Raw genomic sequence first — 24709 nt, forward strand, 5'->3', positions numbered from 1 at the left:
TAGCTTTGTTGGTGTGTGTGTGTGGGTAAGAGTTGGGCACGAATTGGAATTGGACAAAGGGAGGATGAATATAGGGAACATTTCAGGAGTATGGAATAGTATAAGTAATGGCTCAGATAAAGGAAAGACTGATGAACCAGAAAAGAGCGATAGTTCACCATGCCTGATTTGTAACAGTACAAAGGAAACAATGTCTGGAGATAAGAACCAGAGGGGTTGATGGAGCAGGGGCATATGATGGCCTTGTAAGCCGCAGGACTGGATTTAAATTTTTATCCTCAAGAGGATGGGGAACTCATGAAAAGTTTTAAGCGAGGGAATAATGATGATCAGATTTGTGCTTTAGCAAGCTCACTCCCGCTACAGGGTGGAGAATGAACTAGAGAAAGGCAAGACCAAAAGCAGAGGTGAGCTGGCATCTCAGATTAGAATGGAATGACTCAAAAAATGGGATGATGTGAGATAGAATTTATGGGAGTGGGCGATTAATTATATATGGACAAAAGTAAGAAAGGAACAGGTGAAGAGGACAGTTTCTCATTTGGGCATGCTGGTGCCAGCCCCGTGAGGGGAACAGTGGGGGTCACAGGGAATCGAGTGAAGGGTGAGCAGAAAGGCAGACGATGACTCACTTTAGAGTTGAGACATTTCAGATTGAACTTGATGATTCCGTGGTTGAAGTAGATTTACCCAGTAGGCTATAAATATTTGGGTTTATTTGTTTGTTTATGAGAGAGCATGATCAGGAGGAGGAGCAGAGGGAGAGAGAGAGAAAATCGCAAGGAGAGATTCTCTGACAGAGTCCCTATATGAGGCTTGATCTCATGACTCTTTGAGATCCTCACCTGAGCAGAAATCAAGAGTCTCTTGCTCAACCAACTGAGCCACCCAGGTGCCCTTTGGCTTCGTATTTAGAAGAGAGAACCAGACTGCAGATTTGGAGATCATCAGCAAATAAATAACTTGTAATAGAAACCATAGAATGTCTGGCAACCCATTGAGAAAGATATGGGAGGTAAGTAATAACAATACCAGTTGCTCTTCTGTGTACCTTCTGGCAGTGTCCTTCCAAAGCTGAGTAGTTCTAGTGCTTGTCTAGAAGCTTCAAGGTCAAATTCATCACATGATTTCTCAAACAAGACAACTTCTTGGAAGACTTATTGAGCTAACAATCACATAAAACAAACAAAGAAGCAAACATTCCACTTGTATTTGGCAAACACTTTTAAACTAGCCTTCGAAGTCATGTAGCAACTATTCATTTGGAGCAAGTTACTAAGTCCTGCCCAGCTTTGTGGGAAGAATTAGAGTCTACCTTTTGATGGAAGGAGTGTCAAAGAATTTGCAGATGTATTTTTTTTTTTTCAGGCATAATTTTAAATTACCAAGTCAGGGAAAAAGAGACTACATGTTTTGGAAGCTTTACTCAGTAAGTTTGCTACCAACAGGTGGTCTGAAATTCCTTCCTTCCTTTCTTTCTTCCTTCCTTCCTTCCATCTGTGGCTACACATGGTGTCACAATCAATAAATTCCAAATTCAATGCACATATTGTTCTTTAAAAAGAGGTTTTTGTGGGTTTTTGTTTTGTTTTGTTTTTTTGCTTGTTTTGCTTTTTAACAGTGCAGATTTATTAGTTTACAGTTCTAGGGTGAGATGCTGCTATCAGTTCACTAAACTTAAGTCAAGGTGTCTTCAGGGGCTGATTTCCTCTGGAGACTAAAGAAGAAAATGTTCCCTGCCTTTTCCAGCTTCTGGAGGCTGGCAGCACTCCTTGGCTCATGACCCCTTCCTTGAATCATTGAAGTCCTTGAATCATTGAGTCCCTTGAAGGGACTCCATAAAAAAAGTTTTTTTTTTTTTTCTCTTTGCTTCTTTTCCTGCATCTGTTCTTGGTAGGACCTGTACCCCGGCCTTGCAGGGGCTTTAATGTTAATCCTACCTATAAAGGTCAAGGGGTTAGTGATTCCTCTGGAGTCTTCCAGCACAAGAGATGATATCTGGGGACTGACCAGGTGAGGTCATCATGTATGTTTTCTGAGACCACCGACTCCAGACACCTTGATGCGCCAGAGCCTTAGGGACTTATGGAGGACATCAGAACAAGGACTTGTTTGACCAGTTCCTGGATGCCTGCAAGGACACGTACACCAGACCATCATCCGCAGTAAAAACCCATACCTCCAGCAAAGGTGAGACTCATTCTCCTTTTCCTTTCCAAGTCTCCCAGGGGTCCTTCTGTCTCTGCTCCCTGTGTACATTCTCAATAAACTCTGCTCTCACTTCCTGCTGGTTCATAGTTGATTTCTATCCTTAATTTTTATTTGTTTATGTATTTTTAAGTGTGCTCTAGGCCCAGTGTGGGACTTGAAATCATGGCTTACAACTAAGCCAGTCAGGAGCCTCATGCTGGATTTCTATCCTGCATGTAGCCAAGGACCCTCAGGTGGTCAGGCAGGACCCCTGTTGGGTCCTCAGACCCGGCATGCCAGCATCAATTCCAACCCCTTGCTTCCACTGTCACATCTTTTTTAATTGAGGTGAAATGAACCTAACATAAAATTTTAATTATTATTTTTAAATTTCATTTTAATTATTTTTAAGTGGACCCTTCGGTGGCATAATGTACCTTCATATTATTGTACAGCCATTCCCACCATCCATTTCCAGAACTTTCTAATTGAAAAGAGCTTTAAAGTGTTGACTGTTGTTTTTCCTTCAGTGTGGTAGATGGAAAGAATCAGAGCTTTGTAGGCATGAGTAAATTTCCGACTTTTGAACTTTAGTGAACTCATATATAACATTTAAATAGAGTTGTAGACAGCGTGAATGACATGTCTAGAACCAGGCCAGACTCTTTGCTCTTAATAGTTTAGATCTAGTATATATGAACCTATATAGAATCCAGTTTATTTTCTGACATTTCTTCCAGAGGGAATGTAGCTCGACTCTTACTTAGCATGAGATCTTAATTGCTCAACTTCCAAAGGCTGAATTTGATCTGCTCACTCCACTCACAGGCTCCTTTGCTTTTTGGCTCTGAGTTGGGCTGGAACAGTGGGAAACTGTTGCAGGAAATCCAGAAGGTGGAAGGGAGAAAGAGGCCAAGACTTACAGTGCCCTGCTACCCTCCCTTTCATGTCTAAGTGTCTTTTAAATATTCCTCTACTGAAGGTCGTGGCTCCTATCATGGCTCTCTTGCCTAGTTCTCCTTGCATTCTGGCAGCTGCTTCCTCCTCTTGCTCCTTTAGGCACTAGTTCAGCTAGATCTGGGGTAACTCCTGCTGTTGCTAACTTAGGGGTGCTTTCCTATTTCTTACTGGTTTTCTTAACTTCTGACCATATAGCAGTTCTCTCCTTTAAAATTTCTTCAATTACATTCTTCCTTCTGGGCTCCTGATTGATACTTTCCTTTTTTTTCTTGAAACAAATCTTACTCTGAATTCCATTATGTAAACGAGACAAAAGTGGAGCCACATTAGCTGATGCAAGGGTGGATAATGTAGGACCAATTGCTTCCTTCTGCCCACCCACTGCAGTGGCCTCTGAGGAGTTAGGATTTTGAGGGACATGTTTAGAAAAACACTGGACTGAGAAAACCCCAGGAAATGCTAGCCCTGCCCAACGCTTGGATGACATCTCTACCAACCTTGTGAAATAACTTCACCAGACCTCACATGCACACTTTGGAAATGAGTGAGAACACACCTTCACATTATTAGTTCCGTTTCTACGGTGCAGTGACACTCTCTCTTATGGAATTCAATGCATCTTTTTTTTTTTTTTTAAAGATTTTATTTATTTATTTGACAGAGAGAAATCACAAGTAGACGGAGAGGCAGGCAGAGAGAGAGAGAGAGAGGGAAACAGGCTCCCTGCTGAGCAGAGAGCCCGACGCGGGACTCGATCCCAGGACCCTGAGATCATGACCTGAGCTGAAGGCAGCGGCTTAACCCACTGAGCCACCCAGGCGCCCAATGCATCTTATTTTTATTTTATTTTATTTTTTTTAAAGATTTTATTTATTTATTTGACAGAGAGAGATCACAAGTAGACAGAGAGGCAGGCAGAGAGAGAGAGGGAAGCAGGCTCCCCGCTGAGCAGAGAGCCCGACGCGGGACTCGATCCCAGGACCCCGAGATCATGACCCGAGCCGAAGGCAGCGGCTTAACCCACTGAGCCACCCAGGCGCCCAATGCATCTTATTTTTTAAAAATATTTTATTTATTCATGAGAGAGAGAGGCAGAGGGAGAGGAAGAAGCAGACTCCCCACTGAGCAGGGAGCCCGATGCGAGACTCGATCCCAGGATCTGGGATCATGACCAAGCCAAAGGCAGACACTTAACAACTGAGCCATCCAGGTACCCTCCATGTACCTTACTGCATTTGGTGGGCTGTTCAGGTAGGGGGTCTGCAGGCTGCTTTCTCAATTTGAAGGCTGTTAAGAATACTGACTTAGATTTGGCTTCACACTGATTTCACTTTGATTTCATACTGATTTCTTTTCAAATAGGCAATGTAAAGAATATTCACGAGATAAAAATGATGAGTTATATCCTAGATCCCCATGGCTTGCCTCGTGGCCACCATGTGTGGTTTTGGAAAACCCAGGCAAAATGAGAAGTCTACCAGGTCAGAAATCCCAACCATGCGCTTTGGATGGGATGAGCCATCTCAGCACCCATGAGGTCCACCCTGTGATCTTAGGTGGGAAGTTTTGTTGTGCCACCTCTGTGTGGTCTATGCTGTACTCCACTAATTTGTGGTTTAAATGAAATAGGCTTGGCCATGGCTTATCACATATAAATTAAAGGCAGTATTCTTTTTCTTTTTTCTCCCTGGTATTTATTTCTTTATTTAATTATTTGCTGGGATTTTTAAAAAATTTAAATTCAATTAATTAACATATTATTAGTTCCAGAGATAGACTTCAGTGATTCATCAGTTTTATTTACTACGCAGTGCTCTTTACATCATGAGCCCTCCTTAATGTCCATCACCTAGTTACCCCAACCCACCAACCCCCCTCCTCGCATTTAGCAACCCACAATTTGTTTCCTGTGATTAAGAGTCTCTTAAGGTTTGTCGCCCTCCTTGGTTTCATCTTGTTCTATTTTTCCCTCCCTTCCTCTATGCTCCTCTGTTTTGTTTGTTAAATTCAACATATGAGTGAGATCGTGGGATATTAGTCTTTCTTTGATTGACCTATTTCACTTAGCATGATACCCTCCAGTTCTAACCACGTTGTTGCAAATGTCAAGATTTCATTTTTTTGATGGCTGAGTAATATTCCATTGTGTATGTATACCACATCTTCTTTATCCATTCATCTGTTGATGGACATCAGGGCTCTTTCCATAGTTCAGCTGTTGTGGACATTGCTGCTATAAACATTGGGGGGCCGGGTGCCCTTTCAGATCACTACAGTTATATCTTTGGGGTAAATGCCTAGTAGTGTAATTGTTGGGTCATAGCGTAGCTCTATTTTCAAAATTTTGAGGAGCCTCCAAACTGTTTTCCAGAGTGCCTGCACTAGTTCGCATTCCTAGCAATAGTGTAAGAGGGTTCCCTTTTCTCCACATCCTCGCCAACATCTGTCATTTCCTGACTTGTTAATTTTAATAAGGGAAGTATTTTTAAAATAGATTTTAAACAATTAACTGTTAATTTGGGATCTTCCCTAAACCATACCTCCAAAGAAAGTCAGTGGAGACCTGATACTTCTTGAGGCTAATCAAGTCAACTAGAGTATTGAGAAAACCAGTAAGGACTTAGGGAGAGTTCATGCGTCTCCCCACTGTTTTCAAGTCCTTGCCTTTAACTCCCTCTTCAGACTGCCCTCAAGGGATGAAAGAAACACCAAGTTGCTTGATACTAGGCTTCAATTAGTTGGTTCAATGCTGCTAATATAGTGTGTTAAAAGTGAACAATTCAGTTAAATTTAAAAAATCTACTTGAAAAAAAATCTGCTTGATGCCAAATAGCTGGTTAGTAGTACTGTGTATATTCTTTAGAATTCCTAAACTATTTTTGCCTTACATATATACAAAGTCTTTATCTGCACTTTGCTTATTATGTTGGGATTTTTCATGGATTTGCTTCTAATTGCAAATGAATTATTTGGTTGTCACATGTGAAATTAACAAGAAGAAAAATGTTCTAATTTACAGAAGGTCAGGTGTAGGTTGTGGGAAATTTTCAACAGTCAAGCAACACGCATATTAAATGAAAAGAAAAAAGTTCACCAAGTAGGATCAAAGGATTATTGAAAGACTCTCAAGATTGTTGGATTTGGACCATATCTTCACAAGCAGGAAGATAACTAGATTGAGGAACCCAGTAAGACAACTGTTATAAGAATAGTTCTATACCTTTCTATCTTAGCTTGAGCTGCTATAACAAAATTCCACAGACCAGGTGTTAGAAATTTATTGCTTACAATCCTGGAGACTGGAAGTCTGAGATCAGGGTGCCAGCATGGTTGGATAAGGACCATCTTTTGGACTGCAGACTTATATTATTATCCTTACATGGAGTGAAAATGCTATGGTTTCTTTGCTAAGAATACTAATCTCAATCATGAGGGCTCTACCTTCATGATCTAATTACTTCCCAAAGACCCCACCTGCTATCACCACTATCACTTTTGGAGCTTAGGATGCAGCATATGAATTTGGGGTGGAGGGCACAAACATTCAAACCACAGACCGACCTTTCTTCCTTCCTTCCTTCCTCAACAGATATTTATTGGGCACTGTTTTAATTATTGAGGATACAGCAGCAAACAAGAATTAAGGTTCTTGTAGTCAGGGAACTTATATTCTTGTTGGAGAGATATAGACAAATAAGAAAAGTCAGAAGTGATAGTTTTCTCTGCTCTGCAGAGAATTAAAATGGGTGATGTGATAGACTGGAGACCACATTAGATGAGATGATCCTTAAAGATATCTCTGAGGATGTGATTTTTTAAAAGTTTATTTATTTATTTTTTTAGTAATCCCTACACCCAATGTGGGGCTCAAACTCAAGACCCCAAGATCAAGAATCACATGCTCTTTTGACTGAACCAGCTAGGTGCCCCAAGGAGACTTCTGAGGTACAACATGAATTTTTAATTCATAATTTAATTCATAATTTCATGAATGCCATGAAATTAACCACAAGGGCTCAGGGAAAAATATTTCCTTTTTTTTTTTTTTAATAAGTTGTCTTTTATTTCAGGTGATTTAAAAAATTTAAATACAACTAATTAACATATGATGTGTTATTTGTTTCATGGGTACAGGTCTGTGATTCATCACTCATTATAGCACATACCCTCTCCAATATCCATCACTCAGCTATCCCATCCCTCCACCCATGCCCTCTCCACTCCAGCAACCCTGTTTGTTTCCTATGATTAAGAGTCTCTTATGGTTTGTCTCCCTCCCTGGTTTCACCTTGTTTCATTTATTTCTCTCTTCCCCTGTGATTCTCTGCCTTATTTCTTAAATTCCACATATGACTGAGATTATAGGATAATTGTCTTTCTCTGACTGACTTATTTCACTTAGCATAATACCCTCCAATTCCATACATATCATTGCAAATGTCAAGATTTCTTTTTTTTTGATGGCTGAGTAGTATCTATTGTGTGTGTGTGTGTGTGTTTGTGTGTGTGCATCATCATATATATATATATCCCACATCATCTTTGTCTATTCATCTGTCAGTGGACATCAGGGCTCTTTCCGTAGTTCGGCTATTGTGGACATTGCTACTATCAACATTGGGGAGCAGGTACCCCTTCAGATCACTACATTTGTATCTTTGGGGTAGAAACCCAGTAGTGGCAATTGCTGGGTCATAGAGTAGCTCTATTTTCAACTTTTTGAGCAACCTCCAAACTGTTTTCCAGAGTGACTGCATCAGCTTGCATTCCCACCAACAGTGTAAGGGGTCCCCCTTCACCGCATCATCACCAACACCTGTTGTGTTCTGATTTGTTAATTTTAGCCATTCTCACTGGTGTGAAGTAGTATCTCACTGTGGTTTTGATTTGTATTTCCCTGACGGCAAGTGATGTTGAGCACTTTTTTCATGTGTCTGTTGGCCATTTATGTCTTCTTTGGAGAAATGTCTGTTCATGTCTTCTGCCTGTTTCTTGATTGGATTATTTGTTATTTGAGATTTGAATTGAATAAGTTCTTTATAGATTTTGTATATTAGCCCTTTATCTGATGCATCATTTGCAAATATCTTCTCTGATTCTGTCGGTTGTCTTTTGGTCTTGTTGACTGTTTCCTTTGCTGTGCAAAAGCTTTTTATCTTGATGAAATCCCAATAGTTCATTTTTGCCTTTGTTTCCCTTGCCTTTGGAGATGTGTCTTGCAAGAAGTTGCTGTGGCTGAGGTTGAAGAGGTTGCTGCCTGTGTTCTCCTCTAGGATTTTAATAGATTGCTGTCTTACATTTAGGTCTTTCATCCATTTTGAGCCTATTTTTGTGTATGGTATAAGGAAATGGTCCAGTTTCATTCTTCTGCATGTGGCTGTCCAATTTTCCCAACACCATTTATTGAAGAGACTGTGTTTTTTCCATTGGACATTCTTTTCTGCTTTGTCGAAGTTTAGTTGACCATAAGGTTGAGGGTTTTCTATTCTATTCCATTGAACTATGTGTCTTTTTTGTGCCAGTACCATACTGTCTTGATGATGACAGCTTTGTAATAGAGCTTGAAGTCTGGAATTGTGATACCACCAGCTTTGGTTTTCTTTTTCAGCATTCCTCTGGCTATTTGGGGTCAGTCTTTCTGGTTCTATAGCTCATGGATCCTGGTTCCATATCCTCCAAATTTTGGGATTATTTGTTCTAGTTCTGTGAAAAAAGTTGATGGTATTTTGATAGGGATTTCATCAAATGTACAGAGTGCTCTAGGTAGCATAGACATTTTAACAATATTTGTTCTTCCAACACATGAGTATAGAACATTTTTCCATTTCTTTGTGTCTTCTTCAATTTCTTTCATGAGTGTTCTATAGTTTTTGGAGTACAGATCCTTTGCCTCTTTGGTTAGGTTTATTCCTAGGTATCTTATGGTTTTGTAAATGGGTTTGGCTCCTTAAGGGAACAACATTACCTACATAGGAACTGGTTGGCACAAAGGCAGCAACAACCTTAGTGCAATTGAGGAATAAAAGTTCATTGAGGCTGGGGCAGAGTAAACCAAGGGGAGAGTGTTAAAAATGGAAAGCAGAGAAGTGGGCATAGACAGATCAACAAGGTGTGTGAGCCAGGATAAAGTATTTGGATTTTGTTGTGATTGTGATGGGAAGCTTCAATTAAAGAGGACAGTGACATTATTTGATATGGATTTTTAAAAGTCGTTCTTTGCTTCTGTGTAGTTTGTGGATTATAGGGAAGCCAAAGCAAAACAGGGAGAGCAACCAGGACACTCCTATGCTGGTCTAGACAGGAGATGAGGACGAAGGTGCTATGGACCAGGGGGATAATGGAAAGAAGTGGAAGACTTAGGCTCTGCTTTCATGGTAGACCTATCAAGATTTTCTGGTGGATTGGCTAGAAGAAAGGGAAGTGATGAGATAAAGAGAGAAATCAAAGGTAATGCCAAGATTTTTTGTTTGATCCAACGAAGTTCCTAGTAGTAGTAAATACTGAGACAGGAAAATTGGCAGAGAAGCAGTTTCGAACATAAAAAAAGGAAAGCTTTGTTTGGGCCATGTTAAGTTAGAGATGCTCATTAGACCTGCAAGGAGAACTGTGTGGATGGTTTGTTGTGCAGGTCTGGAAATCTGGGAAAAGGTTAATGCAGGAGAGATAGGCTTGGGGGTCTTGGGTAGACGGTTGAAATTTAAAGCCAGGAGACTGGCTGAGATGCCTTCCAGGCTGTGTGGGACAGATAACAAGAGGGACCCTAGAACGAAGCAGGAGTACTCGAACGTTAAGTTATGCAGTAGAAAAGTCAAAGGAGTCTGAGAAGGAAGGCTCATATGGGGAAAAGCCAGAAAGTGTACTGTCAAAGGAAGCCAAGAGTAGAAAATAATTTGAGGAGAGAATGGCCAACTGTTCTCAATGTAAACAAGAGTCAAAGTCAAACCAATAAGGCTGTTCATTAATTAGGAAACAGGTAGGTCATTAACATTAACATTAACATGAGCAGTCTCATTGGAGTAGGTCAGGAGGCTTTCTGGCCAGGGGAAGGAGGTTTGATTACTTGACTGGCGTGGCCTAAGAAGAAAATGCAAGGCAAGACAGCGAAACCATTTTGGACAAAGAAAGACCAGAGAAGAGAAAGCAGATCAGGCAAGGGAAACAGGATGCCTGCAGCCAGTGTTGAGTGCCTCTGTGAGCCTTGTGGTTATTAAGATGAGGTGAGTGCGATTGCCCTAGCCCTACACGGGGGTGTGGGTGTGGGGAGGTTGATGGGGCGGGGGAGGGGGGCGCGGGGTTGCTCCAGCGCTGTTTTGTTGCTCCAGCGCTGTTTTCCTGCTCCTGCGGGGCACACAGTGGTGAATAGCCGGTTCCGGTTCTGCTAGATGAAAACAACGGACAAAGAAGAGAGAGGGAAAGAAATTAAGCATATTCATAAGGGGGAGAGGCTGTAAAGTTGGATCATGGACTTTAAGTTAGGTTTTTTTTAAAGATTTTATTTATTTATTTGACAGAAATCACAAGTAGGCAGAGAGGCAGGCAGAGAGAGAGAAGGGGGAGGCAGGCTCCCTGCCTTTGGGTCTCAATCCCAGGACCCTGGGATCACAACCTGAGCCAAAGGCAGAAGCTTTAACCCACTGAGTACCCAGGCAACCCTTAAGTTAGGTTTTGATGGAAATGAGGATCTAGAAATGGTTGGTAGTACAAAGGTGAGAGGCGCCAATGGACTGGAGGTCTTGGAGTCAAAGAATGAATGGAGTATGCATGGAGAGAGCTCAATAGACAGGGATTAGTGGCCAGGCAGGGTAAGCGGAACAGTTATGTGTGGGAGCTGCTAAATTAGAGACATGAATATCTCACCCATTGCTTATTTTCTTTTGAGCAATTAAGTTCTCTAGGGTATTGTTCCAGTCATATCATAAGCTGCAGGGGAGCACACAAACTTTTGAAGAACCCATCTAGCTGAACAAGTGAGAGTGTCTTCTAATATTAGGCAAGAAATTCCACAGGAGAATTCCTGTGTAGAAGGCCCTAGCATGTGACATTAATAAGCAGCTTTAAACTAAATTAACTTTTGAAAAATAAAAGAGAAACAAACTTCACTTTAAATGGGAAAAAAGAAAACCCGTTTCCTTTCTCTACTTAGAACACACTTTTTTTAGGATTAAGAAAGATTGTTTAAAAAGATTTTTAGTTATTTATTTGTTCGAGAAAGAGAGGAGAGAGAGTGAGCACAAGCAGGGGGAGTGGCAGGCAGAACAGGGAGAGGGAGAAGCAGGCTCCCCGCTGAGCAAGGAGCCAGAGAAGGGACTCAGTCCCAGGACCCTGGGATCATGAACTGAGCCAAAGGCAGATGCTTCACTGACTGAGCCACCCAGGTGTGCCCCCCTTTTTATTTTAATTGTTAAGTAATCTCTACATCCAATGTGGGGCTCCACCCACAGCCCCAAGATGAAGAGTCATATGCTTTACTGACTGATCTGGCAGGTGCCCCTACTTAACAACTCTTCTAACACTGACTGTGTGGGGTTTTATTGTACACCAAGTGATTTGTCAATTGTCCGGACACCAACTGGGTGTCCTGCAATTAAATTCAATTCTGATATTAACTACGTGGGGTTAGTGCAAGCCCTCCAAGTTCAGGGCTTAGTCCCACAGGATTGCCCCCCAACGTCAGACATCAGTCCCAAGTTCCAGGCTGTCACCTATGCTTTGGACCAATTGGCTATAAATTGAGGGTTCCTGCAACACCCTCCTCCTGATTGATTGTTTGCTATAACAACTCGCAGAACTTAGGGAAACACTTCACTATGACTGGTTTGTTACAAAAGATGGAAGTCAGAGGCAGCCAAATGGAAGGGATGTATAGGGCAAGATTTGGGGGAAGGGGTGCAGATCTTCCCTGTTCTCTTCTGGCACATCATACCTTGATGTGTTCACTAACCTGGAAACTCTCCAAATCTCATGGTTTAGGATTTTTATGGAGGTTCTATTACACAGTCAGGTTTGATTAAATCAATGACCATTAGTAATTAACTGTTTTGGCTCCTCTTCCCTCCTAGAGGTGGGGGGATGATGGACCTGAAACTTGCAACCTGCTAATCCTGCCTTGATCTTTCTGGAGATTAGCCTTCATCCTAAAATTACCTAGCAATCCCCAACCACCAGTCACCTCATTAGCATACAGACACTCTTATCCTTGTGGCTATTCCAAGGGTCTGAGAAGCTTTGGTGTCAGGAATCAGGGTCAAAGATTAAATATTAGAACAAAAGATGCTCCTAGCACCCTTTCAGTCAGGGAATTACCAGGGTCTTAGGAACTCTGTCAGTAACTTGGTGCAGAGACCAGCTATGCATTTATTATGCCACATAGTTTTATCGCCCTATGTTGGTCAAAGTATTTCCCATGTTGTCTGAAAATAAAGTACCTGTGTCTGGGAAGATGGAAATTATGTGCTTTGCTATTTTTATCTGGAAAAACTTAAGTGCGCTATTATCAATAGTACTTAATAATATATTAGTTGTAGGTACAACTGTTTTGCTGCACAATGGACACAACACAAAAAACACAATAAAAAACAGAACATGTCTTGAATAGAAACGTATTACACCATACGATACTTTATATTTTTTTTATTTTTATTTTTTAAAGATTTTATTTATTTATTTGACAGAGACAGATCACAAGTAGGCAGAGAGAGAGAGGAGGAAGCAGGCTCCCTGCCGAGCAGAGAGCCCGATGCGGGACTCGATCCCAGGACCCTGAGATCATGACCTGAGCCGAAGGCAGCGGCTTAACCCACTGAGCCACCCAGGCGCCCACCATACGATACTTTATAAAACATTTTACATTAACTCATTTGAAAATATTTGCTGCATCTTTTCAAAGAATCTATAAGCACTTTCCAAAAGGCACTCCATTCATTGCTTGGGTAGATCTCAGGTTTCCCCTCTCCCAGTAAGGTGAAATGCATTATTCTGTCTCTTTCCTTATTTAGACATAAATATTAAAGTCTTCTTTCTTCCTCCCAGGGTAAAACTCTTGAACCTCTTAGCTTGTGAATGTTAGCAGAATGGTAGGACTCCAGAGCTGTGATTTTTTTTTTTTTAAGATTTATTTACTTGAGAGAGAGAGAGTACTCTCTCACTTGAGGGAGTAGTGGCAGAGGGAGAGCGGGGGAGAGAATCCCAAGCAGACTCCAGGCTGAGCTTGGAGCCCCACGCCGGGCTTGCTCACACCAGCCAGAGATCACGGATGTGAGCCGGAAATCCAGAGTCCCACGCGTTAACCCGCTGAGCCACCCAGGCGCCCCTGGAGCTGTGATTTTTGAGTTTAAATAATGACGTGGTGCCTGGAAGTCAGTTTGAAGTCCACGTCCTGTTTATCTGGGACATTATTATTATTATTATTATTTATGAAACAGACTCATTCATGTCGATTCACTTTATGACTATTAGCAAAATAGGGCTTAATATTCCTTAGGAGAATGGGCCACACAAGGGCTTTAGGAAGAGAATATAACATGTTAGCGACATCAGTCGATTAAATACTGATGCTATGGCCCAAAAAGGACAACCTTAAACTTCTCGTGCCAAGTCAAATTCCGATTTCTTCCTACTCTTTCTTCTGATTCTTTACTTTCTCTTTGGCTGAAATTAGAAGCAAGGGAGCAGAGAAACGAAAGCAGAGGTTGGCCAAGAGGAGGGAAGCCACACAGGTCGTGTCTGCGATTTTATCCTTTGCTTTCACCCAGGGTCTGAGCGCTCCCAGCAGAAACGAGGATCCAGTCGAGGGTAGGGTCAAGACCAGGGTCACGGCGACTAATTTTACAAAGCGGCCTGAGCTGCTGCCGCAGGAACCCACCCCTGAACCCCTCCTCCCGCGGAGGTCAGGGACATCCCCTGGCCGGGCCCGGGTCTCCCCACCCACCTCCCCAGCGGGCTCGCGGCCGGCGCGCGGGCACGGCCTCTGACGGAGTGCGGGAGTGCGCTCGGCCGCCGCGCCGTCCTCTTGCCCGCCGGAAGGAGCGGCGGCGCCAGCGTCCTGCCGCCTGTCCGTCACGCAGCCGCCCACGCCGCCGCCGCTTCCGATTGGTCGCAGTTCCGGGCCGGGCCCCTTGAGGCCCCGCCCCTCGCGGATGGACAGGCCGGGAGGGCGTGGCAGCGGCGGGCGGGTCCGCCCAGCTGTCAGTTACGGGGGCGGCCCGGCCGGCGGGCGGGCGCTCGCAGGCTACCTCGTCGCTCGCTGGCGCGCGCTCCCTCTCGCCGCCTGTGGGGAAGTCGGGGCCGCCCGAGCGGCTGCCGCCACCGCCTAGCCCCGACCTCCTCCTCCGTCCCTTCCCGACTCAGTCTCTCCCGCTCGCGCACCCCCGAGTAGTGAGTGGTCCCGCGCAGGGTCCGGAGAGTCACCGCGGCGGCCCGGGTGGTGTTTAAACCATGTTTAGGAGGATTTTGCAGAGGGTAAGAGAGTGAAACCGTCTTTCCGGCAGCACGTGAGCGGGAGAGCGCGAGCCCGGGGCTGCGGGCGCCGCCGCCGAGCTGAGGAGCCGAGGCGGCGGCGCGGGTGCCGCTCCTCAGCGCGGGCTCCTTCCTTCTGTAGGCCCCGCAGCCCGGGAGGTGGTTAGGCCTCGGCCGTCCGCCCCGGGGGCGGGCCGCGGGGGCAGGGAGGGCGGATGGGGCGGCGGCGGCGGCGGGGCAGGCAGGCCGGAGCCCCGGCGGGCCCCGAGTCCCCGGCGGCCCCGCGCACCCAGGCCCGGCGCCGCGCTCCCGAGCGCGGGGCTGTCAGTGAGACGCGCGGCGGGGCGGGAGGGTGTGGTGCCGGCGCGTTCCTTCCAGCTCCGGGAATGGCAGCGCAAATGCAGAGTTAGTGCCTCCAGCCGGGTGGAGAGCGCCCCGTGGGAGATTGCGGGAGGCTTGCTCAGCCTCTCCACCCTCCCCGCCCACCGCGCCCCCCAACTTTGCACGCACCTGCCACACTCGGCTGCGGTTTTGCTGGGGCATGTGGTGAAACCCGGCCTAGCTCGGGCCCAGTCGTGGTACCGACACTTGCTGGCAAAATCAGCTGAGAAGGAAGATATTACTCACTGTTGGAAACTTTTCTTTCCCCCAATTAAAAATGCGTTTCTCCCTCTCAGCCCAGTACCTTTTTTGAGCTCTCCAAGAATAAATTCGCAGTAAGCTTTATCCAGTGATAGACACTTACTCCTTCACTTTCTGCCAGTGTGGGAAAGCAGGCAAAACCTTTAAGATACAAAGACAAGAGCGATGGAAAGCTTTATGTGTGTCGTTTAGAAATCAGTTCGTAGGATGATAGAGTATCATTTCCTACAAGAGTTGCTGTACTCAAGGTTTTGTTTTTCTGAGAGCCACCCCTCCCCCCCCTTTTTTTTAACTGATAGGGTGCCACAAAATGTAAATGATTGGGAAGTTGGGGCCAAACTCGGTTGGTTACTGAGGGAGTAGAATAACTTGTTCAAAGGACAAAAGAAATTAGTGAATTTGTAGTATTAAGCCAGGGAGTGTGCCAAAGACAGTTGAGTCATCCACTATATGGAAAGGGAGGGAGTGTTCTTGGCTCCTGCATAGCTTTGTGAAATGTTCAAGTCATGTGAAACTTGGTCATGTATCAGGGGGAGAAATAGTTAACTTGTGTATCCACCACCCTGTATTGACATCTGATGATTTTTTTTTTTTTGCAGTGGTTTTGTCAGAGTTTTTTTTTTAAATCTTGATAAGCCGATGATTTTGGCAATAGCAAGGGCATGCCCTTTACTCTTGCCGTCAGTTCTTGTGTTCAACTGTAAAGACATCTGTGCATGATTTACTCCTTGTACTTGGAGATTTTTCTTCCTTCGGACCTGGAGGAACCGATTACCTCATGCCTCAGACTGTGTTTTTGTCATAGTTCCACATCTGAAAATTAGTTGGCCTATGGTTTGCTTTGAAGTTTATAAATAAAATAAAGTGTTTACTGACTTAGGAGTAGCTCCTGGCAGGGGCGCCTGGCTGGCTCAGTTGGGGGAACATGCGACTCTTGATCTTGGGGTCATGATGTTGATCCTCATGTTGGGTGTAGAGATTACTAACAACAACAACAAAACAAAAAACAAAACTTTGGAAAAAAACCCAGTACCTTCTGGTAGTTATAGATTAATTTTCAGAAATATGGGATGCTTTCCAGTACTCTTGGTTTAATGTTGTTAAGCATTACCATTGTATAAGGACCGCTTTTCTATAAAGACTGTGTGTTGGTGCATACACAACAGTTACAGAAGTTTCAATTGAAATTGCAGAATTGGAATTGTGTTTATTGCTGAGACATGATATGGGATCATCACAGATGAATAAGTTACTTGACAACTGACTTTCTTAGCCAAGGCACTACTGATGTGTAACTGGATAATTCTTTGTTGTGGGGAGCTGTCCTTTTGCATTCTAAGATGTTCTGCAGCATCCCTCTGGCTTCTACTCACTTCACGCCAGTAGCACCCCCTTCCCCCATCCTTTTCCTCTTTTGTGACAACCAAAATTATCTTCATGCTTTACCATATGTTTTCTAAGGACAGAATTGCTCCTGATTGAGAACCACTGTGTTAAATGTGTATACTCTTTTACAGGAAAATTGGAATTGTTTCTCACAGTTACTTAACTTTTTTCCCTTTTGTATTTGTAGTGAGTGTCAGTAAACACCAAACATATGCAAGGGACTGGGAAGCAGTTAATAAGGTGTGGGTCCTCCCTTTAAAACTCATAGCCAGGTAAGGGGAAGTGGACATCTAAAAGTAATTACAATGCTCTGTAATAGAAGAATGAAGAATGCCCAGAGTGCTGCTCTGTGTGAGGGTGTTGGGACCATCAGGACAAGCTTCCAGTAGGAGGTCATATTCGCAGCTCCAAAGAAGGAAGAGGATTTTGGGCAGAGACAGCAGCAAATGCCAAGGCATGAAGTCATGAAAGGGGCAGGTAATAGTAGGAAGAATGCGAACAGTTAAGTTTAGGAAGTCAAATGATGTGCAGAGGTGAAGCTGCAGGGTAGCTACAGACTAGATCCTTAGAGGACCTGGAGTCCCTTCAGAGGAGTTCAGCTTTTGGCTTGCAAATGGGTCAGTGTTAAATCTCAGCGTTTAATAGTGGCATTTTGATCAAAGCCTTAAAGAAATCTGGTGATTTGTGTGGGCATTTTGATGAAAGCTTTAAAGAAATCTGGTGATTTGTATTACTAGTTTAGAACCTACAATTATATTTATTAAGTCCACAGGTGGTATTTACTAGCAAGTATAACTAGAATCTTTACATTATGTTATATTACATTATGTTAATGTATAAGATAATCTTATTTCTTAGCAGAGGTAACAAGACACAAGATTAAGATGAAAGTTGTTAATTTATTCGTTTGAAATGGGCTCTGTGCTTTGAAATTATATTGCATTCCTTTAACATTCTGTTTTTAGATGACCTTTTCCTTTTAACTGTTATTTTCTTCTGAATAATGTTCTTTAAAAAGCATTTTTGAAAGAAGTTACAGACAATGTCCTTACAATCACTTGTAACTCAGAATGTTTGAACATCACCAGTAAGGTCCCAATGGTATTTTACAGAAAATTTGTTTCTGGTTTTTCTCCTCGTCCTTCTCCTTTTCCTCCTCCTCTCTTTCCCATTAGCTTACTAAAGTTGTCTTTCTGAGGCTTGAAAGGGTCTGAATTAGAAAAAAAAAAAATTTAAGGTAGCTCCAATATGTATGTATTGACTGTTTTGCTTAATGGTCCTTTGAAGAGAACTATGAATTTAAAGTTCTTGATGACCATGGGGCGCCTGGCTGGGCCATCCTGGAGCATGTGACTCTTGGTCTGGGGAGGAGGGAGTTTAGGTTCCAGCCCCACACTGAAAGTGGAGATTACTTAAAAATAAAATCTTTGAAAGAAAGAACAAATAAAGTGCTTGATGACCAGAAGAATAGATGATCAGTATTTAGTACTTTAGGCAGTTTATAAACTTTACTGCTATTTCTTTCTTAAAAAATTTATTGTGTTTTAGATTTCCTTTCACTGGTACATTTTAGCAGTGTTATTACATTGCTAAAGAAAAAAATGTGTTTAATTATTCTAGAATTGTAGAAATAAAAGGCTTTTTTTTTTTTTTAGTGGTCAACAGGTCTTACCTGATTTTAAAAAGGAGGAAGCAAAAACAGATTAACTGATTTATCTAAGACAACACAGAAGATGTCAAAACTGAGACAAGAGCCAGATTTTCCCAGCACAGTCCATTTCCCCTTTTGCTGGCACCTTGTTGCCCTTTTTCCCACTATTGAAATTGATATGGTTAGCACTGTGCTAATCACTGTAGAAGATAGGGGGAAAATATGAGACCTAACTTCTTCCTGAAGGATATAATTAAGTCTCAAAGAAAATGATAAAGAAAATGAAGCCTGTAGTAGGACAGAGGAGGAAAGATCAGAACCAGCCTGTGTGAGCAGGGAGTCTTCTTGGAGAAAATGAACATGAGATGGGGTTTTGAAGAATGTGTGTGTTTAAGAGATGTCGTAGAAAGTTTCTTTTTAGGAAGGACTAACAGTATAAGCAAAGATGTGGAGATGGAAACAAGTTCATTCTTCCTGCCCTCCCTCCTTCCTTTGCATATAGCCTTTTAATAAACATATTTATAACACCTGGTATATGCTAGAAATTGGGGATACAGCAATGAATAAGATACAGTCCTTGCTGTCAGGTAGCTTAAACAAAGTGACTTTTAGAGATAAGAGATATGTCCAGAGCAGAAAGAAATTGAGAAGGACATTTACAAAGATAATGTGGCACCCCATTGTGGAGATTCTTGATTGTCTAGCTCAGCCCTGTTCAATGCAAATGTGAGTTACATACAAAATTTAAAGTCTCTCTCAAATAAATAAATAAATAAATAAATCTTTAAAAACAGTAAAACAGGGGGCACCTGGGTGGCTCAGTCTGTCAAGCAGCCAACTCTTGGTTTTTGCTCAGGTCATGATCTCAGGATCTTCTGATCCAGCCCTACCTTGGGCTCTGTGCTCAGCAGGGAGTCTGCTTATGATTCTTCCTTTTCTCCCCCACCCCATGGCTCACAAGCTCTTTCTCTCTCTCAAACAAATAAAGTTTCTAGTAGCTACATTTAAAGTAAAAAGAGGTGAAAGTAATTTTTTAAATATGTATTTTTTGACCCAATACATCTAAAATATTCAACATGTAATCAATATAAAAACTATTAATCAGATATCTTAAATTCCTTTTTTTTTTTTTTTTTTGATTAAGTCTCTGAAATCTGGTGTATGTTTTACATGAGCAGCATGTCTCAATTTGGACTAACGATATTTCAACTCTTCTACAGCCCCATGTTGCTAATGCCTGTTGTATTGGATGGTGCAGGTCTAGTTGAATTCATACATAACTTTTAACTTTTTATTTGGAACTAGTTTCAAACTTGTAAAAAGTTGGAAAAATAAAATAATAGAAGGGACAGTTTTCACTTCTCTCTTCTCTTGCTCTCTGTATGCGTCATTTCCCCCCCCTTGATTCATTTGAAGATCAGTTATTGTCTTTTATATCTGAATACTTCAGTGAAGAGTAGGTATTTATTTATATAAGCACAGTATAGTGGTCAACTTGATAAATTTAGTTACTCTCTATAATTCTAGTTTTGTCAGTTGATCTGATAATGTCCTTTGTAGCGTTTCCCCTCCACCAGTTTAGGGTCTAGTTAAGATTAGGTATTATATTTAGTTGTTAAAAGTTGTTATTTAGTTGTTTAGTAGTCCTTCCTTCCTTCCTTTTTTTTTTTTTTTTAAAGATTTTATTTATTTATTTGACAGAGATAGACATAGCAAGAGAGGGAACACAAGCAAGGAGAGTGGGAGCTGGAGAAGCAGGCTTCCTGCTGAGCAGGGAGCCTGATATGGGGTTCAGTCCCAGGACCCTGAGATTATGACCTGAGCCGAAGGTGGGCACCCAATGACTGAGCCACCCAGGTGCCCCTAGCTGCTTTTCATCACAACATATTTTTGTATTTATGAAGAGTACAGATCCCCTCCTACTTTTTTTTTTTTTTCTACACTGTTTTTCATGTTATGTTTACCTGATATTTTGTTGTGATTAGATTGAGATTATGCATTCTGGGCCAGAATGTTGCCTAGAAGATGTGTGCTTCTCAGGTTATCACATCTGGAGGCCCATGATGTCTTTCAGTCCTTCATAGATGCTATTAGTTTTGATTATCTTGTCAAAGGTCAAGGTATAGACCAACTTTTTGACTGTAAAATATTATTTTTTTCTTCTCTTTGCAGTTAATAGACATTTACCTATAAGAACATGCAAATATCTTGTTCCTTATCAAAAATTTCCCCTAAATTTTGTATCCATTGTTGATTCTTGCCTGATCTATCTTAATGACTGCAAAATGATCATTTTCCCACTTTGGCATTCCCTTCACCTTTACCAGTTTGGTCATTGGCTTTCCTGTTCTTGCTTCCCTCTCTCCCTCCATCTCTCCCTTTCCTCTTTCTGACCTTCCTTTTTTTCTTTGCTATTGGCATGGACTTATAATTTCAATTTTTAAAAATGGTTTATAACTCATCACTGTACTTAATTATTTTGGTGGTCAAACTGTCAGATTTGAATAGTGGGAGCCCCTTTTGTGTGGCCCCTTTGTCTTTTTGACATGGTTCTATGTATTATTATTTTTTTTTTTAAGCTTTCCTTCCTTTCTGGCCTACTAGGGCATTTTAAGCTCATTGATTACTCTTTCCTAGCCCTGAAACTGGCCATTTCTCTGAGGAGCCCTATTTCTTTTAGTAGGGAATGGTATTAGAAACCCAGGTCTGGGGTGGCTTTCCTTCTAATTTATTTCAGCAGACAAATTTGACATTTTGAACTTTATTTTGTAGGCATTAGGAAATCAATAAGATTTTATTAAGCAGTGAAATATATTTTGTATGCAGGAGAAGCAGAATTTTTCTCTACCTTCTTTGGGTGTCTGGCTGGGCCTAAGAATTAAACTGACATAAGGCAGATTAACAGGAGAAAAGGGTACAAATTTTATGAAATTTTTACATGTACATGGGCAGCTTCACAAGAGAATGAGGACCCCAATAAGTGTCAGAACAGGTATTTGTACCTTTTAGACAAAGAAACAATGCATTTGTGAAGAATTCACAAGACAGAGGGGTTTGGGTTAGGGATAGTATATGGTGAAGAAGTAGCCAAGAAGATAGGGGTTAGTTTAATAAGGTTTGTTTATACAGATTTCTCAGCCCTAAGTTCTCTGTCTCTGGTGATGAATGTCTTTTCTCCTCCTGGTACAGTGAGGGTGCCTTTGACATGAGAGTTTTATCTCCTGCTTTCAGGAAGAAAAGAGGGTCAGAGTGTTCTTGTGTACCTGCTGTTTAGTGCCTTTAATTAAAGATAATTAGTATGCCAAAGTGGCATATTTTGGGGTGACATCCTGGTTTTCTTCAGGCACAAAGTAGGAGTTAATAATGTTTACTGAATGAGTATTGAAAGGAATGTTTTAGGAAGGTTAATTTGTCAGTGTTGTGTGTGATATATTAAAACTATAGAGGAGTCTAGGCAGAGATTTTAATATTTTAGTCTCTAAGAAATTACGATTTGCATTAGAGTGATGACAATGTGAGTAGAAAAAAGGGTGATGAATAGGGAAGAAGGCTTTTTTTTTTTTTTTTTTTTAAAGATTTACTTATTTGAGAGAGAGAGTGAGAGAGAGAGTGCATGTGCATGAGCAGGGGGAAGGACAGAGGGAGAAGAAGAGAGATCCTCAAGCCGACTGCATTCTGAGTTCGGAGCCTGACTTCATTCTGAGCTCAGAACCTGAAGTGGGGCTCAATTTCATGACCCTGAGGTCGTGACATGAGTCCAGAATTGGACACCTAACTGACTGAGCTACCCAGATGCTCTGGGAAGACCTTTTGAACATATCTATTCTTCAGATGTCTAGTGTGGGCCTACTGTGTTCTGTGGACACACTGATGAGTCAAAGAGACATGAACCACTGTGGAGCTTAGTGAAAGAGGAACTGTTCAAAGAATCCCATAACTTTTTTGTCACATGGATGGGTCTTAGGAAGGAAAAGCACAGGGATCCCCAAGAGCATACAGCAAGAGGTCCCTGATCCAAACTGAGATGTTAGGGAAGGCTTCCCAGATTGGTTACATGTTTAAGTTTGATGCAGTTACTACTAATTTATTAAACAAAATTTAATAAGTGGATTTATTTTCTCTCTGTGTAGATTTATTTTTAGTGTGTTAAGAATAGAGATTGAGATCTCAGAGAACCAGGGCTAGAACTGAGTTTTCTCTTCTTATCCTGGTGGTCTTTTGCTTGTGCTAAAGAGACAGTTTAAGTCATGGTTAACAGGCTGAACTCGGGGGCCAGACTGCCTGGTGTGATATTTGTATCCCATTTACCAGCTGAGTAGCTTTGGGCAAGTTACTTGGTTTCTCTCTGTCTCATTGAAATGATCATAATAATAGTAATAATATTAGTATTATTAGTATTATATTAATACTATAATAGTATAGTATTATAGTGTTATAGTATAGCATAGTATAATACTATATTAATATTATATAATATTAGTATTATAATAATAGTATCTGTCTCATAGGACTGTTGTAAGGGCTAACTGAATTAATATATGTAAAGGACTTTGAGAGTATCTGGGACATAGCTCTCTGTAAATGTTAGCTGATGCTAGTGTTGGATTATTATTATTATTACTATTATATACTCCAAATTTCTTCAAGGAACACGTTTCTTATTCCAACTCCCTTTAAAAATATTTATTTATTTATTTAAAAGATTTTATTTATTTATTTATTTGACAGAGAGCTATGAGAGCAAAAGTAGGCAGAGCTTCAGGCAGAGGGAGAAGAAGAAGCAAGACTCCCTGCTGAGCAGGGAGCCCTATGTGGCTCTATTCCAGGACCCTAGGATCATGACCTGAGCCAAAGGCAGACACTTAACAACTGCGCCACCCAGGCGCCCATCACTCCCTTTTTTTAAAATTGTGTGGATATAGGTGTGTAGACATTCGTCATACTATTAGGCATTAATTTTGTGCGAATTACTTTGTTGGGTTTGGGAATTAAACTCTTGAGGAGTTTTAAAGTAATGTGGTAAGTGTTGATAGATACACAGAAGAAGAATTTGTGAGGACAAAAGAAAAAGAACAAATCCTGTAAGGAAGGGTTGGAGAAGAAGGAAGGGAGAAGACAAGGAATGGAGATTAATGAAGGCCTTGCAGAGGCTAAAAATGAAAGGCAAAGAGGAGGAAGGGAGAGAAGCCATCTTTAGAGAAAGGAACCAAGCAAATGCAAGAGCATAGCACAGCATTACGGGAGTTATGAGTTTATCTGCATGTGGATGGGGGTCGCTGTAAGAGGTAAGACTGGAAAGGGTTTTGGATTTTATACTAAAAACAATAAGGAGCCATGGAAAGATTTTAAATGATCAAATTTGTAATAAGGAAAACCCTCTGAAAGTATTTTTCCTAGGTAATCTTTATATAAAGTAAATTGGGTAAATCACTCATCTAAAATATGTTGGTAACTAATTAGTACCCATAGGAGGTGTCTAAACTCTTTACCTTGGCACACAAGGCAATAATGCTCTGGTTCTTTTATCCAATTTCAGGCTCATATCCACGTACCTCTGCACAAGGTCTTGACCTTGCCATTCTCAGTAATTGTGTTTCACATAACTTACCCTGTTATTTCATCCCTTCATACCTCTGTAGAAGTTTTTTATTCTGCTCAGGCTGTCCTACCATTACTTGTAGACACTGATCATTTCAAGTGACACTGGGAGTTATTTGCTTACTTTTTTTTCTTCTTCTTCTCTCCAAACATCCCATACTAATTAGAATAGGCTTTTGGTATTAGGCCATCATTTAAACCCTGGGCTTCTCCACTCCTGAGGGTAAGATCTTGTACAAAATTTCAGGCTGAGACCCAGTTGCTTTATCTGTAAATTGAGGATATTATATACCTCACAGTGTTGAAGGATTAAATGAAATTAAATGAAATAATGTTCACGAAGTACACACCCCAGTGTCCAGCATTCAAGAAACATGTATTATATAGGAGGTATTCCACTTTAGATATCTAGAAAATTTTTGTAATTTGTTTACTTGACTATTTGTTTACTAGACTTAAGCTCCTTTAGGGTAGGGATTTTGTTTTCGTTTTTAGTGTGTAGGATCTAACTTAATGTTTGATGCTTGGTGTTTTTTCAGTAATATATGTTGACAGCTTGTTGGCCGCGTAGAGAGGATGGCTCCATTAGGGGAGAGACTGGCTAGAAAGTAACGACTTTTTAGTTCTAAAATTGTTCATATTCGAATCATTTGGAATTCTTGAAAAAAAAAAAAGATTCCCAAGTCCCTCCATTTTATTGGAATTTCTGGATCTCTGTATACTTTTGTTTCTGCTCTTGGCTCATTTTCTCACCCTCTAGTTTTCAGTTCAGGAGATGATGAAAGCTTGAATTTAGACAGTGGCTTTGGGGACAGAGAAAGAATGATT

At 41.6% G+C, this 24709-nt stretch overlaps 1 protein-coding gene across 2 annotated transcripts in view; it reads left to right on the forward strand.

The window, feature by feature from the left end:
• The first annotated feature begins 14416 nt into the window (after positions 1-14416).
• Positions 14417-24709, forward strand: part of EEA1 (early endosome antigen 1) — a 119420-nt gene continuing 109127 nt past the window's right edge. Inside the window, exon 1 of one of the 2 annotated variants that reach the window (XM_044228845.1) lies at positions 14417-14607. In XM_044228845.1, coding sequence (XP_044084780.1) covers positions 14584-14607 — 24 coding nt within the window. In that variant the 5' untranslated portion in view covers positions 14417-14583. The remainder of the gene's footprint in view (positions 14608-24709) is intronic. The other variant, XM_044228846.1, reaches the window with a different exon arrangement.

This window comes from Neovison vison, chromosome 12 (assembly GCF_020171115.1).
Source record: "Neovison vison isolate M4711 chromosome 12, ASM_NN_V1, whole genome shotgun sequence".
Classification (NCBI taxonomy): Eukaryota; Metazoa; Chordata; class Mammalia; order Carnivora; family Mustelidae; genus Neogale; species Neogale vison.